The sequence below is a fragment of the Rhagoletis zephyria genome, unplaced genomic scaffold, assembly GCF_001687245.7.
Source record: "Rhagoletis zephyria isolate East Lansing unplaced genomic scaffold, Rhagoletis_zephyria_1.1 Rzeph_scaffold_01190, whole genome shotgun sequence".
NCBI classification, from domain to species: domain Eukaryota; kingdom Metazoa; phylum Arthropoda; class Insecta; order Diptera; family Tephritidae; genus Rhagoletis; species Rhagoletis zephyria.
This window is the reverse complement of record NW_016158274.1, coordinates 88,412-106,625: the sequence shown is the minus strand read 5'-3', so window position 1 is coordinate 106,625 and position 18,214 is coordinate 88,412. Positions and strand designations below refer to the sequence as shown.

Sequence of the window (18,214 nt, the reverse complement as noted above, 5' to 3'; positions counted from 1 at the left end):
AATTGAAAGATACTTTGCTCTTTAAAACTTTTCAGTCGTTTGCTGGGTGTTATAACTAAGAAGGACGTTTTGCGCCATGTTAAGCAAATGGACGATGAGGATCCAAATACTGTTTTGTTCAACTAATTGAAATAAAATACAGCCATTACCGCCAAGAAAACCTGGCGCAGTCCATCCTAGGCAGTCAAAAGTTTATCATCGAGGCATAATGTTTGCTGTACAAGAAATATGTAGCTGAATTGTTTCCGATATCATTATTGTTAGTCTTACTATATATGTATATTTACGCTCTTGTATATGTATATTGCGCTCTGGCGCATATTATGTATGTATTTTTGATATTTTGTATATTAACCAATTATTCATTGTATGAATTTCCTCGGCAAGCATTCTCCTCATGTCTTGTTAAAAAGTTCTGACGGAAATTTGGTTTATACATATTACAATTATTTTTGTTTTGCAGCTAGGAGGATTCATGTGTGTATATATATGTCTGTCTATCCGACTTATTCCAATATACAATTATACATATATTTTTGATATGTTTTATGTAAATTGTCACCTTTACAATATATTCCTAACAAATTTTAATCATTTGCTTGCATCCGTTACTTTACAATGAGAGCAACTTTATTGTATTTACTAAAAACGATTTTATTTGTAATATAAAAAGAGAGTTAGGGCCATTTAGCGTCAAATTTATCAATAAAAAGTCACATTACAACAAATGCACCGTACTGTGTAATCTAGTTTATAAATACAAGCGTATATGCGAGACCGTAACTACTTGAAAAAAGTTGTAATAACATACATTTTCGCTTTAATTAACATATGGGCAAATCCTGGCGTTGTGGACCTTACGTTCGGACGTTTCTTTAACTTTTTTTGGCGGCAAAACAGGAAAAGTTAAAATATTTGCCTGGTATACGGAAAGGTTTATAGCAGTACTTATGAGAACAAAATAGTTAAAATTAGAATTTAAAGTAATGTCGTTTTATTTGTTACTCAAATGGACGCGATTTTCAGGTGATCATCAAAGACAACAGATTTCTGAAAAGTTTACGTATGAAGAAGAATCTACAAGAAGGGAAAATAACGAAGTTAACAAAATGTATTATAAAAAAAAACGTTCGTTGCGGACGTTACCCTTTTTATCACTAAGAAAATTTATTTTTAAGCGAAAGCGTGGTATTTTAATTAAAGATAATAGTGCTTACCATTGAGGCTATTCAGAGCTTTGTTTCATGAAGTAAGAAGGCCAAATTACATTTTTCAAATCAGTGTAAAAAGAAATTTGAATTTAATATATGTAATTGTACAATGCCATTATTGATTGGAAAATGTGAGAATTTCAAATACATGCATTTTTTACGTTTTGGCTTGACTATTTCTGGGATTTGCCCATATGGTCCCTTTTAACGCTTAGTTGTTTGATTTCTGGCTGATAAAAAATGTACAAAATACTTAGAAGCGACGATTACGTAACAAATAAATATACTAGTGGGTACATTTTTTTTTCGTTGCCTGTATATAGTTTCCGCATAGTCTTCCTCGTTTTTGGATCATTGTTTTTACTCAAAATTATTTTTGATATATATATATTCAATGTTTTTCTGTTATAACTAACACAAATCAAGGTATGGGAAAATGTATGTATGTATTATAGTAGAGAATCATATTTATTAACCATTTTATGTCTGTGATTTGTTAACAAATCTAATAATTTTTTTTGATAACATCTTTACTTGTTTATGAGAAATCACAAGAATATGTACCTATGTACTATATATCTCATAACTAACAGGCCACGCATATGTATATGTATATGCATTAATATTTTAGTTTGGATATGATTTATGACTTCTTGTCCAGTCTTGGAATGTTATACAATAGTTTAAAAAAGCAAATATTTGTGTATAAGTTAGATTACCAACGCATATAATGAATACATATGTATATAGTAAAATCATAGATAATAAATTACATTTAATATAAAATGAGTTCTTATTTTATTTTTTCTCTTGTACATTCCTCCAGCAAAATTTTTCAAAAAATTTCGTTTGCTAGTGTTTTACCGGGTTAAAGCGAGCATTTGGTCCGCTGAGTGTTTAAAAAGATCTTCGACTAAGTATTTGGGAGCGGTGGTGCATATCTTATAAAATTATATTCTGTACCTAATCCTCACATTTACTCAGTTCTCTATGTAAAATATCTGAAAATCGCCTTGGTAAAGTCCAGTAATAATCCAGTTTCTGAAAAGAAAAGAAAGCCAATTATGTACTTATCTTAAGATAAATTTCTTGAATTAGTGAAAAAGTAGGGTTACATCACTCCTGAAACGCTGGAAAAGTTCCAACCTATTGGAAGTTATATGGCCTTCTATGCGTCAGAAACTGTGACCAACCCCACTATACCCCCAATAACTGAAATTAAAGTAAAAAATCCAAAAGCAAGTACCCCTTGTCTGGCATTGACAAATCTCCGAGGTTATTTCTATCTTGAAAAAGATTCTAATGAGAACTTTCTGAGGTTCATAGACGGCTGGAAGCAATAAATTTCTCAATTTGTGTGACAACATTAAGATACGCGTCACAAATGGGGATTGAAACCAGAGTGTCCAGATTTGACGAGTTTTTTTGATGTTTGCGCGTAAAAATTTAGAAAAATCGCCATTGACGCTTTTTGACGATTTTTTCCCTTCAAATAAATTTTTTCCAATTATAAAAATATACAAGATTTAGTTTTCCATGATAATTTTACAGAAGAGGCTAATGAACTGCGTGATAAACTTGACTTAGCAAGCATATTAAAGGACTCAAAAATTTTTAATCGAAGAACTTTTGAAACGATTTCCTAGTCAATTAAATACTTTTAAAAAAGCTTTGATTTTGTCGCCAGAAGTGTTTGAATCACAAGAGTGCGAGTTTCAGGGAAAATGTCCCCATCTTCCAAAATCCTGTAAATGAGAGTGATTTTTGGAGAGTTGTGTAGTGAATGAAGTTGCAAGATTTTAGCCCAACTTTTTCTTCTGGTAAAATCATGAAAAGTGTCAAGCGATCGACTGTCCATATCCAATACTTTTCGTGAAAAATCCTGTAAATCTGTCAAACGGCAAAATTACTCTCTGAAGTGAGAGTAAAAAGTGAGTAGCAACAAAAAGTACGGGAACAAAAAAACCATTTTTCCTGTAAAACCGTCAACCAGTGATTGCTTGACAATTTTCATGATTTTACCAGAAGAAAAATTTCGGGTGAAATCTTGCAACTTCATTCTCTACACAACTCTCCAAAAGTCGCTCTCATTTACAGGATTTTGGAGTACGGGAACATTTTTCCTGCCACTTCCTGCAAGTTCGTGTAAAATCCTGTAAGTTCATGGAGTACTGGATCAGAGCTAATATAACTATATATATTTTTTAAAATTATTTCAAGTGGAAAACAAAACAGGACCTATACGTATACATATTTCTTCTTATTCGGACTTTCTTCAACATACGCTTGAATTTCTTTGCGGTAGTCATTGTGGGATACCCTATATCGACAATGGTGTCGACTGCGTTCCGATTAGGAATACAGCTTTTTCAGATTTGAAAAAAAGTTTAAAAATATTTACAAACCCACTAAAAACTTAGATGTACACAAGTGTGTATAGTTAGCTGTAATGGGTTAACCCATAAGGAAATTATTTTCCATCTTGGGGTTGGTTGATTCTTCTGACAGGGTTATAGTTCATTTCCACCGAGCCTTAACGGCAGTTTATGCTTAGTGGAAAAAGGAGATTACAACTCAAAGGAGAAATAAACCTTGCGGATTACCCCATATTAGAATTCTCGGAACTTATCCGAGCTCTTAACTGCAGTTAAGCCTTTGGTGGAAATAGGCTATTAGAATACGATATATTTTAAAACCAAACCAAAATTTGCAAGGGATGTCGGAAATTTGTTCCAAAATACATCAAAATTGTTTTGAGTTATAGGATATTTACCCATTGTCACTGGATGCGATGAAATTCCCTTTGCCACGCAAAGAACCTTGAATAATGGTATGGGCCCCATCGCGCACGCTGGAATATCAGAAGTTTTACATACATTTGTATGTATAATAAAAAACCAATAAAAATACCTGTAACACTCCAAAGATCCGTCAATTCCTGGACAGTAGACAACATTTCCATCTTTTGAACAGGCGATAGCGTTTTTGAAAGGTAGCGGTATATGTATAACATTTTGATTTTCCTTGAAATGTACATGCGTTTGTAGGAAGTGAATGAAAAAATTAATTGCTAATTAATTAACTTATGAGCATAGTATGTTAGGTCCTCACTTACCTCTTCCATATTAGTTATGCTGTGATAGTAAACTTGACCGCTTAAATCACAACTTGTTATAGTAGGATAGTCGTTTATACAAGATTTTAATAAAGTTGATACCATAAATGAATGTTTTTTCAAAGGTAATATTTCCATCTGTTTTCTGACTCCGCCGAAACTGGTAATCGTACATAAAAATATAGAGCCATCTTTGACGCCGACCGCGAAAGTATTTGAACTCAAGCAAACTGCTGCTGTGATCTCGTTTGAGGCATTTAGCTGAGGACGCAGCTGGAATCTTTTGAATTATGAAAAAAATGAATTAAAGAAGAAATATTAGTAGAATCAAGTACCCATAGTGAGGCAGTAGCCTATTTGATGTTTTGTCCCAGCAGTGGGATGTGCGCTGGGTTTGGGACCCGCCACGTGAAAACCTGTTCTAGTAAAGAAATTCAGCAAAGCCTCGGATGAGACCCCGCGTTTGATGACGACCACGTACCTGGAAAGTCCGGACCCTCATTGGGGAAGGCGCCTTTGCCCAGGTGGTTGATGTCCTCGTCAGGACTAAAGCTGATATCACCCCCATCTATGAAATGCGATGGACGGGGTAAGGCAAGAAATGCCAGGGGGCTTGCGATGTCTACTACAGCTGACATGTTAAGGCGTGGAAATTCGAAGTTGGATTTGTGATGAGAGAGAGATTCCGTCGCCGAGTATTGTCATTTACCCCGATGGACGAACGTCTCGCCACAATCCATATCAAAGCAAGATTCTTCAACATCTGGCTCATCCGCTCCCACACCCCGACGGAAGAGAAGAATGAAGTGTCCAAGGCTGGCTTCTATGAGCGCTGCCATAATATCAAAATCGTTCTTGGCGACTTCAATGCCAGGGTGGGCAAGGAAGAGATCTTTGGAACCATCGCTTGAAAATTCAGTCTTCACAACGAAACGTCCGATAATGGACTGAGGCTGATCGACTTCGCCGGGGCTCGAAACATGGTAGTGGGCTGTACGAGGTTTCAATATAAAATGATCTATCAAGCTAAGCGATTGTTTCCAGATCGAAAAGCGAGAAACCAAATCATCTTGTGATAGATGGAAGGTACGCTCCCAGTGCTTTAGAAGTACGTACACTTCCGAGGATCACTATCTTGTTGCAGCAAAGATACGCACACGCCTCTGTGCAGCAAAAAAGGTGTGTCAAGTAACACAAGGAAAGCTCAACGTTCAAAAGCTGCAATCACAACAGACTGTCAGCGAATTCGCCGCTCACACCTTGGCTCTGAGAGCACTACTCAACAAACCGACTTATGCGAGCAATGGAACTACATTTCCCGCCCACTATGTACCGCTGCCGAAGAAGTAGTACAATTTCAGCGAGCCGGAAAGACCAACTGGTACGATTCGGAGTGTGAAGAAGCAGCAGAGAAAATATATGCCGCCTACAGGACCACGCTGGGGACGGGCGCAACGCGAGCTATATGCGACCGCTATAGGGAACTGAAGAAGGAAGCGAGACGTATTTGCCGCAATAAGAAGAAATAGTCGGAAATACGTGAGTGCGAAGAGCTTGAAATGCTGGCCGACAGGAAAAACGCCCTGAAAATTTTACCAGAGAGTTAGGGGACTTTACGATTTCAAGACCATGGCGAACTCTTGTAAGAACTTAAATTATGAAGGCAACACTTTTCCACCCTACTGAATGGTAGCAGCACTGAAAGTTGTGGAGGAGACGAACCCGAGCCCCCAGTCGATGTTCCACCGCCAGACTATAACGAGGTACGAATGGCGATTACGCGGCTGCAATACAACAAAGCTGCTGGAACCTAAAGCTGGTCAGCTGAGCTATTCAAGTACGGCGGCGAGGAGCTGATAACGTGCATGCATCAACTTTTATGGTCAGATGTATGCATACCCGACGACTGGAATTTAACTGTGCTCTGCCCAATTCACAGGAAAGGCGACCCCGCCATTAGCGCCAACTACCGCGGGATCAGCCTTCTAAGCATACGTTACAAGGTCTTATTGAGCGCATTGTGTGAAAGACTGAAGCCCACCGTCAACGAACTTATTGGACCTTATAACTGTGTCTTTAGAACTGAGTAGTGTGATCCCTCTCGTATATCTATGTTTAGATAAATACAACATTTCTTATCATAAAAAGAAAACCTTCTAAATAGGACACAGCTTTTATATGAATCAGACCTTCTGTCTTCTATTTGCTTTCACAAGCTTAAAGTTAAATTTTAATCTCTTAAAGAACACAACGAAAAGATTAAAACAGGCAAGAAAACTTGAAACGACTGGATAGTACGGAGGTATCTGCATCCCTCCCATCTCTTCTCATCTCATTCACCTACGAACGAGCAGAGTTGAAAGAAAAACTTGACGCTCCGTCCGTTTAAGCTTTTAGAGGCTGAATTTTAGAAATCATACTCATTGGTTTAATTTCAGGACCTAAATTCCCCGTAAATCATAGTAATGGCTATTGCTGACGATGCAGCCATAACAAAAGTATATTCGCTTAGTGTGAATCCTGAGAAAACTGATCTGATGCTCTCCAGACGAAGTTACCAAATTTTACTAAACCTAATTTGAAGGGTTCAGAACTGTGTCTTTCATACGGGGTGGACTATCTTGGAGTTGTTTGTATCCCAAACCTAATTGAATGCAGAACACTGATGAGCGAGTACGGAAGGCCTCGGTGGTCCTCTATAGAATGCAAGGCAATACATGGGGATGCAAGCCATCGATTGTACACGACTCTTGGCCGACCAATACTTTTATATGGCGTGATGTTGTAGTGGCCAGCGCAAATTAAGGATTACGTCATTAACAAATCATAGCAGAATTCAGAGGCCAGCTGAGATCCTGCCAAATGGAGGCTCTGAACGTTCTGCTCGAATTATTATCGACTTATCTTTCTATCGAAAATATAGCTATACCAGCGCAATAAATATTGAGGGTGATAGGTTACTGTAAAGAAAAGCCACTCGGTTACAGTGCATCCTAAATAGACACCCATCTGATATAAAAGCGCTGCATACAGTCTATATAGCCAGGTGGCAATTCAGGCGCTCTTCTCTTTCTCGGCTAGGTCACACCTTTTTGATAACTGTAAAAGTAGAACTGTACAAAAGGCTTTTAAAGCGTACACCGCTCTTCGGGCTTTCAGCTCTTTATTCAGTACAAGTAAGAGAGAGTTAGTCTAAATTTCTGATTATTTCTAAATTGATCTAATATGGGTCTCAGAGACATATACGGAAATGAGATAGCGATTGAACTTGCGAGATTCGGTTCTGCACAAAATGTTAAGCACATGGTGGACATGGACGACTAGCTTAGCGAAATCAGGATTAATAAACAGATCTGGAGTACAGACATCTCGAATACTTATGAGTATAAAATAAGGGCTGTGTTAGAAGCGGTAGCCCTGATGCATGTAAAAAAAAGCCATACAAATTTATCCTTACTCATTTTCCAAAAGCAATTCTTTGCCCACAGCCCAACAGATGATTGTGCCATTTGAGTGAAAGCTGAGCAGCCGATTTTCACTTGGCCAATTCAATGCTACAGCGCAGCCGTGTGGCGATGTCGTACAACAGAGTTCTTCAATTTCATGTGCCCCAGCTGTGTTGGATCTTAAATTGTTACCATCACCTCGACCACCTGAACTGCACAGCCATATATATATGTCGCCATCCATTGTAGAACCAGCAAATATATTCTTATTATAACCATTCGTATTGAAGCAGTTCAGGCATGACTTCAGCGGCACACTTTTCACTTCATTGTACATAACTAAGTTTCCGGTTGGTATGCGTTTTGGCACGAAAAGTTTCAGTGTCTGCTGAAGATGGTCGCACCAGTCATCGTGTGGTGCCTTGGTGCTAGCTACCAATATGGGTGCATTATTGGTGTGCACCGATAACCAAGCGGCAATTCCTTGTGAGTTTTCCACTGCACCCATGGCGATCTTTTGATATGTTTGTATGTTATACTGTTCAGCAAAGGAGTTAGTACTATCGTAGCCATCACTGAGGGGTGTAGGTCCCTTGAGAAGTTGTTGTTCAACGGCTGGGCAAATCTTGCGTAACCAATTGGCAAGCTTCCTCTCATCAACTTCACAATTCTGCGAAGTAAAGAGCTCCGTTTGAGTGCTGGTATTAGAATGTGGCGTAGTCTCCACTGATTTATCCTGACTTGGCGATTCAGGATCTGTGTTAACACATGCTTCGACGACTTTACTTTGTTTTTCCAATTGCTTTGTTGGTAAAAACTCAATGATTTCCGAGGAGTAATCCGTTAAATCGTCCATATTTATTAATTCAAACGCAAATCCTTTAATTATAAAACAAGAACCCTGGTGCAAGTTGTTTTTGTTTGAAAACTTCAGCGTGTTTCCTTAGCAACAGAGTGTTATGGCCAGCGTGATGGAAGTGAAAAAAGATAAAAGTATGAAGCACAGAGAAATAAAGCAAAATATTTGTATGTTTGTATGTACAATGAAAGGAAATTCTTTTTGTCTCAAATGTGTTTTCAACTAAGTAAGTAAGTAAGTATGTATCTCACCGGAAATGTGATTAATTTAAAAGGAGTTACAAATTACACTTCTTTCAATAACAACTAATTGCTATTTTTTGCAACGAAGTGATTTATTTAACATAGCGATGTCATAAAAAGCAGTCAATGGTCCTATTTTGCATTTATGTATTTTCAATTCGTTTACTTGTAATTTTAATTCAAATGTTGATTTTTGTCAAAATGTTGATTTTTGAAACCGATTTATCTTGTGCCGCCAGGGTACCTACATATTTATGTACTAGCGTGATTGACGAGGTTTCCCAACCCTGTTTCCACCGTTGTTTTTTTTTATATCTATACAAACAAACAAACCGTTTTTTTATTTCATAGAAATCTTGATCTCTCAATAAAAGTTTTGGGGTTTTCGAACTTTTCAAAGATTATTTTAATTTAAGGGAAATCTCTCAATATTTTTAAAATTGTATCCTAGGTTATTTGGGGATGAACCGTACATCATATTTGATTCCAATGAATGAATGTTTGGCGCTTAAGTGTCTGGCCGAGCTCCTCCTCCAAATCGGGTTCTGCTCCTTGATGTTGTCACACAAATGGAGAGATCTACACGTTTACTCCACCTCCGAAGAAGCTTTTTTACACTCGGAGGTTTGCCATTGTCTTCCGACGGCGACCGCTGCTGTGACCAGAAATTGACCTATGAGCCTTCCTAGTGGTTGTAGGCACATCTATGTACTCGGCTACGATGGCAACAGCATTACTCAAATCCGAAAAAAAGTCAGAAAAAATGCAATAAAGCATTAAAAAAGTTAAAATAGGACTAAAATTGAGTTTTCCACTGATTTTTATTGGTTTTACTTTTGACCTAAAAAAAATGTATCTTATTTTGCTGTGATCTTTTCTTAATATAAGCTTCTTTAATGTTAATAGTTTTATTGTAATTTTTAATCATGACTTCATACCAATATAAGAATTTTCACTGTATGAAAACTATCCGGGGTTTTCTTAATTTCAAAATCGGGAACCAGTTTTGTTTTTAATTGCAATTTTTCGAATAACTCGAGAAAAAAAATGAGAATAATCGAACACCATAGTATACATCAGAGCTGTGAAAAATGCATTAATTTTTTAATGCATAGCATTTTAATGCTAATGTAAAAAATTAATGCATTAATCTAAATCTAATGCTTGATAAATTTTTAATGCATTAATTCCGAAGAAATAATGCTAATGACTTTTTTTTTTATTTTGAAGTAAAAATTGTTTGTTAACGTTGAGGGTAGAACTTTGAGGTCAAAAAAGATGGTGGCGGAAGTTAAGGCTGGTTTTCACTATGTCAAATTCAATGGCAATTGTCGTCAAATAGGTAAAACCACATTGCCAAATGGAAATAAAAAACGATTAATTTAGATCAAAAATAGGTCTGCAGTCGTGTACATGTGCTGCTATATTATATTATATAATCGGTATGCAAAAACAAACAACAAAAAAATCAACAAAAGCCGAATGAGTTACATGGACATTGTTTTTATTTTCATAAAACATCTAACAATGTTTACAAGATTTTTTCTACAAATGAACATAATAGACTGAAGCTGAAAAATATTGGTAATTGTTAAAAGTCCTTCCTCGAAAAATTACAAATTTATTGAATTGTTAAATATTTGAATGTGTTAAAATTTTTCATTAGCATTAGTTTGGATAATTTAATGAAAACAAATTTCATTAGCATTATATTTTTCAGAATTAATGCATTGAAATTTTCATTTGCATTAAATTTTAAAAATATGTGCAGTAATTATTTACATTAACATTATTGCTTAATGGTACGTTACTGCATTACAAAATTAATGCATTTTTCACAACTCTGGTATGCATACATAGTGTTAAAATTAAATTTTGTTTGTTATTTTTTATATAAAAACTAGCAGACCCGGCGAACTTCGTGCCGCCTAAAATAAATATTTGTTGTATTATGGAACGAATTTCCGTCATCCCTTCTCAAATTTGGTTTGGAGACAAACCGGTTTCGGCGTTGTGCCATCTTCAGTGTCATTTTTCGTTCTGACACTGAAGATGGCACAACGCCGAAACCGGTTTGTCTCCAAACCAAATTTGACAAGGGATGACGGAAATTCGTTCCATAATACATCATACACCCACCCTGTCGGAAACAACAACAACCAAAAAGGAAATAAATATTTGTATTGAAATATTTTGGTCCAACATGTTCACCAACAGTTCACGTTTATGATTTTCAGTAGTTGTCAGAAGGCATATTTCCATTGCCGGCTTAAATAACCTAGCAAAAGTGTATATGCATACAAAGATACGTAATAGTTTCAGTGCGTTAGAATTTTTTCTAAGAGTATGGGATTGATTTTATATATGTATCTCCATACCATGTTCGAGTACTCTACCATGAATACTTCCGGAGATATGCAGTATGAAAAATTCGGTTTGTATAAGAGGTGCCAGCCCCCTTTTCCAATAACCACAATTTTTCTTCATGAGTATGCGGCTGTTTTCATATATCTCCATACCCAGTTCCAGTACTCTACCATGAACACTTCATACAGATATATGAAATCTCCGTACCAAGTTCCAGTACTCTACCATGAACACTTCCAAAGATATGCAGTATGAAAAATTCGGCTTGTATGTATATGAGGTGCCACGCCCCCTTTTTCTCCATGAGTATGTGACTGTTTTCATATATCTCCATGCCCAGTTCCAGTACTCTAGCATGAACACTTCCAGAGATATGCAGAATGAATAATTCGGTATATGTATGGGAGGTGCCACGCCCCCTTTTCCAATAACCACAATTTTTCTCCATGAGTATGCGATTATTTTCGTATATCTCCATACCATGTTCGAGTACTCTACCATGAACACTTTCAGAGATATGCAGTGTGAAAAATTCGGTTTGTATGGGAGGTGCCACGCCCCCTGCACCTAGCGGTTTGAAATATACTTAACATCCGATTCTCATACCTGCTATATATGCACAAAAAATTTCATAAAGATCGGTCAAGCCGTTTAGGAAGAGTTCGACCACTAACACCGTGACACGAGAATTTATATATTAGATATGGTTCAGGCTTTAACCAAAACCAACTTTAAATTTTTATAACGAGCTTAGAGTTTTATAGCCCATACAATTTTATAGCCCAATTCTGTATCGTTGACAAAATTTTTTTTACTGACAAATTTAAATTTTTTCATATATTTTTCCCTTAAAAAATGTGACAAGAATATGTCACTGATACAGAATAGAGACGTTAGTCTGACGGCTTTTTGAATTTCTTATGAAAGATGCACAAGACCGATCAGCGCGATGTCTTATAAATAGCACTTGTTGTATGAGGAAAACCGCAAAAGTCATCCCAAAAAACTTTTTTTTTAAAGATTCAGGTTAAAAATTTGAAAATTTTGATGGAAATTTGTTGAATTTTGAATTTAAAAACCTTGCAAATATTTAGCAGAAACCGCCATGTACTCAGTTTTGCCCTATAGTGATGTATGCTATTAAATATTAATATCATTAGTAAGGCACAAGAGGTTGGTCTAGCGGCGAACTTACTGGCAATCACAAACACTACACCCAGTTTGCGTAAATCGACAGATTCTGTCCTACAGCGTTTCGTTAGTAAGCCCGGAACCGGGCATATTGCTTTAGGGCCTATGGATATATCTCAAAGGCACTGTCGGGTGCCTCGTGAACGTGTTATAACACCGTCCCTAGGCAACAATTCTGTGAACATTACAGCCATAAAATGGTGTGTCCTCTACTATGGTTTCTCGTGGTGGATGACCTCTAACCAGGAAAGAGGTTGCGATGCTGTTAGATATGCGGACGCTATGTGTGCAGCTCTGCGCATTGTATCAAACTGATGCGGCAATGAAGGCGTCAATATAAACCCGAAAAAGACTGTTCTGGTACGGTTTATAAGAAGGAACCATCCGAACCTTGGTTCGGTTACCCTTGGTGAAGCAATTATCTTGGGGTTACCCTAGACAAGATAGTAAGTTTGAATTCCCATCTAGATAAAACTCTTATGAAGTTTTCGTTTCTACAAACAAATTTTGCTTTTCATTGCGCTATCATTAGTAGTTGTGCGTAGAGGGCACTGAGAAGGCAACATTTTTCATTAGAAATGAAAACGCCATTAGTAAAGCGAGCTGTGGGCCTGTCGAAGATTTTTGGTCGAACATAGGGCCTAAACTCCAAATTAATAGAATGCTTCTATAGTCTGGTGGTCAAAAACCCTGCAAAAAAATTCAAAACTCCAAAATTTAGCTCAAAGAGAACGCGTTCAACCGCCGGCTTCATTGGACTCCACTCCAAATGTTTGTCCAATCAGCAGCGGCTACGAAGAATTTGTTAGAAATATCAATTTAATAATATTTACTACTTTGTAATATTTACACTTTAACTTATAATTCTTATTGGCAGTTGATTAGATCGAGTTGTTTCAGTCTAATATAACAGAAAATATTTTTTCATTCTGTAAGAAATTCTTATACAATAAAGACCTTTTATAAATTCTTATAAGTTGCTTGAACACATTTGCAATAGGTTATGGGCCGTTGCACGATGGAGTTTTTAAAAGGATCTTTTACAAAGCTGAACGCAGACAACTACCATTTGTGGAAATTTAAATTGGAGTTGATATTGCGAAAAGAAGGAACATGGAAATGTATTGTGGAGCCCCCGCCTAACGAACCGGATGCAGCTTGGAAGCAGCTGGACGCCGAGGCGACTGTTACCATTGGTTTAAGTATAGAGGACAGTCAGCTAATGTTGATCAAGAAGGCGAAAACGGCACGCGAGGCTTGGGATATCTTACGGAGTCAGCATGAAAAGGACACGCTTGGGAGTTGCGTAAGAATAATGCGGAAGATTTGTGGCATGGGATTCTCAGCGGATATGAACATCAATGAACATATCATGGAGATGAAAATCTTGTTTGAGAAGCTGCAGGCATTGGGAGAAACTTTTTCGGAACGATGGTTGGTGGCTATGTTGTTAAGCAGCTTACCATCCTCATTTGATACCCTGGTGATTGCTTTGGAGGCTCGAAAAATGGAAGAACTCACATTAAAAGTTGTCGAGACAAGTATACTGGAAGAATGTTTGCGCCAAGGTGTATGTGGTGCTGCTAAGGAAGATTCAGTGATGAAAATAACTAAGATAGATGGGAAGTTCGAAAAGCGGTGTCATTTTTGTAAGGTCAAGGGACAAATTAAAAAGGATTGCTGGAAATTCAAAAAGTCAAAGAGCAGCAACAGTGTGAATGAAGTTGGGAGCGACAGTCTGAATAATTATTGTTTCTCTTCAGCGAGTGATCGAAATTCGTGGGTCATTGATTCTGGAGCTACGTGTCACATCAGTTCAAAGCAGGCTTATTTCAAAACGCTGGACAGGTCGGTGCATGAGAAGGTAACAGTAACGAATGGTCAGACAGTTTTCGCAAGTGGAAAAGGCTCGTGTGAAATCACATTGCGTAACAGTTGCGGGGAAAAGATTTTGGTTAAAATGGATGGAGTATTCATACCTGGCTTTCACGGAAATCTGGTATCCGTTCATAAATTTTTGCAAAAAGGCTTTCAAGTAGTATTCAACAAGTCGTCATGCAGCATTCAAACTCAGGAAGGAAAGGAAATTGGAGTTGCTGATCTTCAAGATGGTGTATTCCGATTAAAGCATCACGTTGAAAAAGGTTTAGCTGTCTCACAATGTAGGCTGCAGGGTTGTGAACACTACTGGCACAAAGTATTTGGCCATCGAGATATTAACGCAGTGAAATTCATGCAGAAAGAAGGTATGGTAAGCGATCTTAAATTAGTCAATTGCGGGGTAAAGAAAAATTGCCATGTTTGTCTTGAAAATAAAATGGTCAGAAAGCCATTTCCAGATTCGCATATTAAGTCCAATTCTGCTTGGTACATACAGATATCTGCGGACCAATGGAAACAGTAACGCCAGGGAAAAAGCGATATTTTTTTACCTTCATTGACGATTATAGTCGATACACTGTAATTTATCTCCTTCAAAATAAGTCAGAGGTTTTTGATACATTAAAAATATATATGGAATTAGTAATGAATAAATTCTCGAGGTATCCAAAGGTTATCAGATCAGATAATGGAGGGGAATTTCGCTCAAAGGTTGTAGAGAATTTTTTGGATTTAAAAGGTATCCAGCGTCAGTATACAGTACCTTACTCTCCACAACAGAACGGTGTTGCTGAAAGGAAAAATAGAACATTGGTTGAAATGGCGAAGTGTATGTTAACTGAAGCAAAGCTAGCAAACTTATTTTGGGGTGAAGCAGTTAACACAGCGAATTATTTGCAAAACCGTTTGGTAACAAGTGCTACTAAATGCACACCTTATGAGAGATGGGAAGGTGAAATTCCTAGTATAAAACATTTGAAAGTCTTTGGCTCAAGGGCATACGTTTTAACCCCGAAAGAAGAACGGAAGAAATGGGACCGTAGATCTGATTTACTTACATTTGTGGATTACGATGGCAATGGCAAGGGTTACAGATTGCTAGATGTAAACACAAAGAAAATAACTTTAAGCAAAGATGTCAAATTCATAGAGGAGGACGAATGCAAAAATTCTGATGAGTTGAAGAATAATTTGAAAGAATGTCAAGAAGTCCCTGTTGGTATTCTTAGTTCTAAAAATCGTGAAGTTGAAGAGTGTAGAAAGTATACAAATCCAACATCAAATGGTCAGTCAGAAGATGAAAACTCATTTAGAAGTTTGGATGGTGGAATAGGTTTTGGGAGTGATTTAGAGGATACAGTTGACATGACGAATTTGCAAAATGTTAGTACGGAGGACCATAATAGAGAGAATGAACCTTTATATCAATTTGACAATATACCAATAGCACAAGGAATCGAAATTCCAGTACGCAGGTCAAAACGGCCGACGAAAGGCAAAGTTCCGCAGCGCTTAACTTACAAAGTTAGTGATGTTACTGAAGAACCTAAAACATATGAAGATGCTATGGAATCGTTACAGCGTGAAGAGTGGGTTAAAGCAATGAAAGAGGAATATTCGTCTCTGATATCATCGAATACATGGGAATTGGTAGTACCACCTCCGAAAGCAAATATAGTTAGCTGTAAATGGACATATAAAATTAAACGAGATGAAAATGGTAATATTAATCGTTATAAGGCTCGTCTTGTGGCAAGAGGTTTTAGTCAAATATACGGCTACGATTATGACGAAGTTTTTGCACCTGTTGTACGACAGACAACATTTAGGATCTTATTGAACATTGCTGGTATTAAAAAAATGTCTGTGGTCCACATTGACGTCAAATCAGCATTTTTAAATGGTAGGAGACAATTTTTATGCAGCAACCACAAGGATTTCAGGAAGGGAACGGCAATCTTGTATGTAAACTTAATAAAAGTTTATATGGTCTTAAACAAGCGGCAAATGTTTGGAATAAGACCTTGCATGAAGTACTAGTATCAGGAGGATTTAATCAGAGTAAAGCAGATGTATGTTTATACACCAAATACACCAACGAGGAAGGATTAATATATGTTCTAATTTACGTTGATGACATTTTAATTGCTAGTCTTGATAAAAATTACACATCAAAAATTGAAAAATTATTAAAGGAAAATTTCGAAATAAATAATCTTGAAGAAGTGCGATATTATCTAGGTATGTAGGTTTTCAAGGATAAAAATAATAATTTTTGTATCCGGCAAAGGAAACATATAGAAGAAATGTTAAACACATTTGGTCTTAAAGATGCCAAATGTTCTAACTATCCTTTAGATCCTGGATATGGGAAATCTACATCCGAACCCCTACTATCAAATACTGAGTATCAGCGTTTAATTGGTTCTTTGTTATATCTGAGCGTCAACACAAGGCCTGATATTGCAGCAAGTGTCTCAATTTTGGCAAGGTAAGTGAGTAATCCTACCCAAGACGACTGGAATGAAACGGAGCGAGTTCTGAAGTATTTAAAGGGCACCATCAACTTTTATTTGCGGTTCAGTTGNGTAATCCTACCCAAGACGACTGGAATGAAACGGAGCGAGTTCTGAAGTATTTAAAGGGCACCATCAACTTTTATTTGCGGTTGAGTTGTATGAATGTTGAATCTAATATTCTTATTGGTTACGCTGATGCAAACTGGGCTGAGGACAGGATTGATCGTAAATCGAATTCTGGCTATATCTTTAAATTGAATGGAGGTACCATAAGCTGGTCTTGTAAGAAACAAACATGCGTCTCACTGTCGTCTACAGAAGCCGAATTTGTTGCACTGTCAGAATCATGTAAAGAAGCTTTGTGGATTCGAAAATTGCTTGCCGATTTTCATATACAGCAACGTTTTCCTACTGTAAATTTCGAGGACAATCAAAGTTGTTTGAATCTAATTAAGGAGGTGAAACTTAGCAGCCGTACCAAACATATCGATACCAGAATTCATTTCGTGAAGGATCATGTTAATAAAGATAACATCAAATGTGTGTATTGTCCAACTGAAAAGATGGTAGCTGATGTGCTGACAAAACCTTTGCCAGCAGCAAAATTAAGCATTCTACGATTAACTGCTGGAATATTATTTAATTGAGGAAGGGTGTTAGAAATATCAATTTAATAATATTTACTACTTTGTAATATTTACACTTTAACTTATAATTCTTATTGGCAGTTGATTAGGTCGAGTTGTTTCAGTCTAATATAACAGAAAATATTTTTTCATTCTTATACAATAAAGACCTTTTATAAATTCTTATAAGTTGCGGATTTTGTTGCTTGAACACATTTGCAAATGTAAATTTCTGATTGTACTTTTAAAAACAACACACAACAAAAAGGTATTTTAAGTAAAATACCAGATCTAGGATTTTGCGACTTCTTCGACGCTATGCCATAGAAAATTAGCTTTGGAAGGAAATTCCATGTCGAAATTCTAGACCAATAAGTCTGGTCAAATTGTTTACCTGAACTACATAGAGCTTAGATATGTGCACTGGTAACAGACGAATCAAAGAGCAGGTGCAGGTGTTTTCGGATCTGGCACCAAACGTTTTATCGCAATAGGTATTTGGTCTACGGTGTTTCCAACTCCTGGCATCAAGGAGCACGGTATTATCGTATTATCGTAGGTAACGAGTTCGCCGAAGAATTGGCTAGGGAAGGCTTATCGTGGGTACTTGTGTGGTCAGAACCGGTTTGTGAACTATGTTTGGAAAAACAGGTCGTGAGGTCTTGTGAGGAAGAGGAAGGCCTCCTCTGCATCGGAAAGGGCAGGTGGAGAAGGACTTGGCTTCACTTGGCATTTCCAATTGGCGTCAGTTGGCACA

General features: G+C 37.0%; 2 protein-coding genes across 6 annotated transcripts in view; one reads left to right on the top strand and one right to left on the bottom strand.

The window, feature by feature from the left end:
* The window catches only part of ClC-c (chloride channel protein 3), a 33,094-nt gene extending 32,144 nt beyond the window's left edge, over nt 1-950 (top strand). For 3 of the 5 annotated variants that reach the window (XM_017616370.1, XM_017616369.1, XM_017616371.1), the window contains exon 14: nt 36-126. In XM_017616370.1, the coding sequence (XP_017471859.1) occupies nt 36-126 (91 nt within the window). Of the gene's footprint in view, nt 1-35 lie in introns of all 5 variants that reach the window. The other 2 variants (XM_017616373.1, XM_017616368.1) reach the window with 1 other exon arrangement.
* A 204-nt stretch (nt 951-1,154) lies between these two features.
* On the bottom strand, nt 1,155-8,770 carry LOC108363107 (uncharacterized). Its single transcript, XM_017616374.1, has 5 exons — nt 7,784-8,770; nt 4,327-4,606; nt 4,122-4,234; nt 3,985-4,062; nt 1,155-2,252 (listed from the first exon to the last, which is right to left on the bottom strand). Exons 1-5 carry the CDS (start codon nt 8,626-8,628, stop codon nt 2,192-2,194), a joined length of 1,377 nt encoding a protein of 458 aa, XP_017471863.1. The 5' UTR covers nt 8,629-8,770; the 3' UTR covers nt 1,155-2,191.
* Between the last annotated feature and the right edge of the window lie 9,444 nt (nt 8,771-18,214).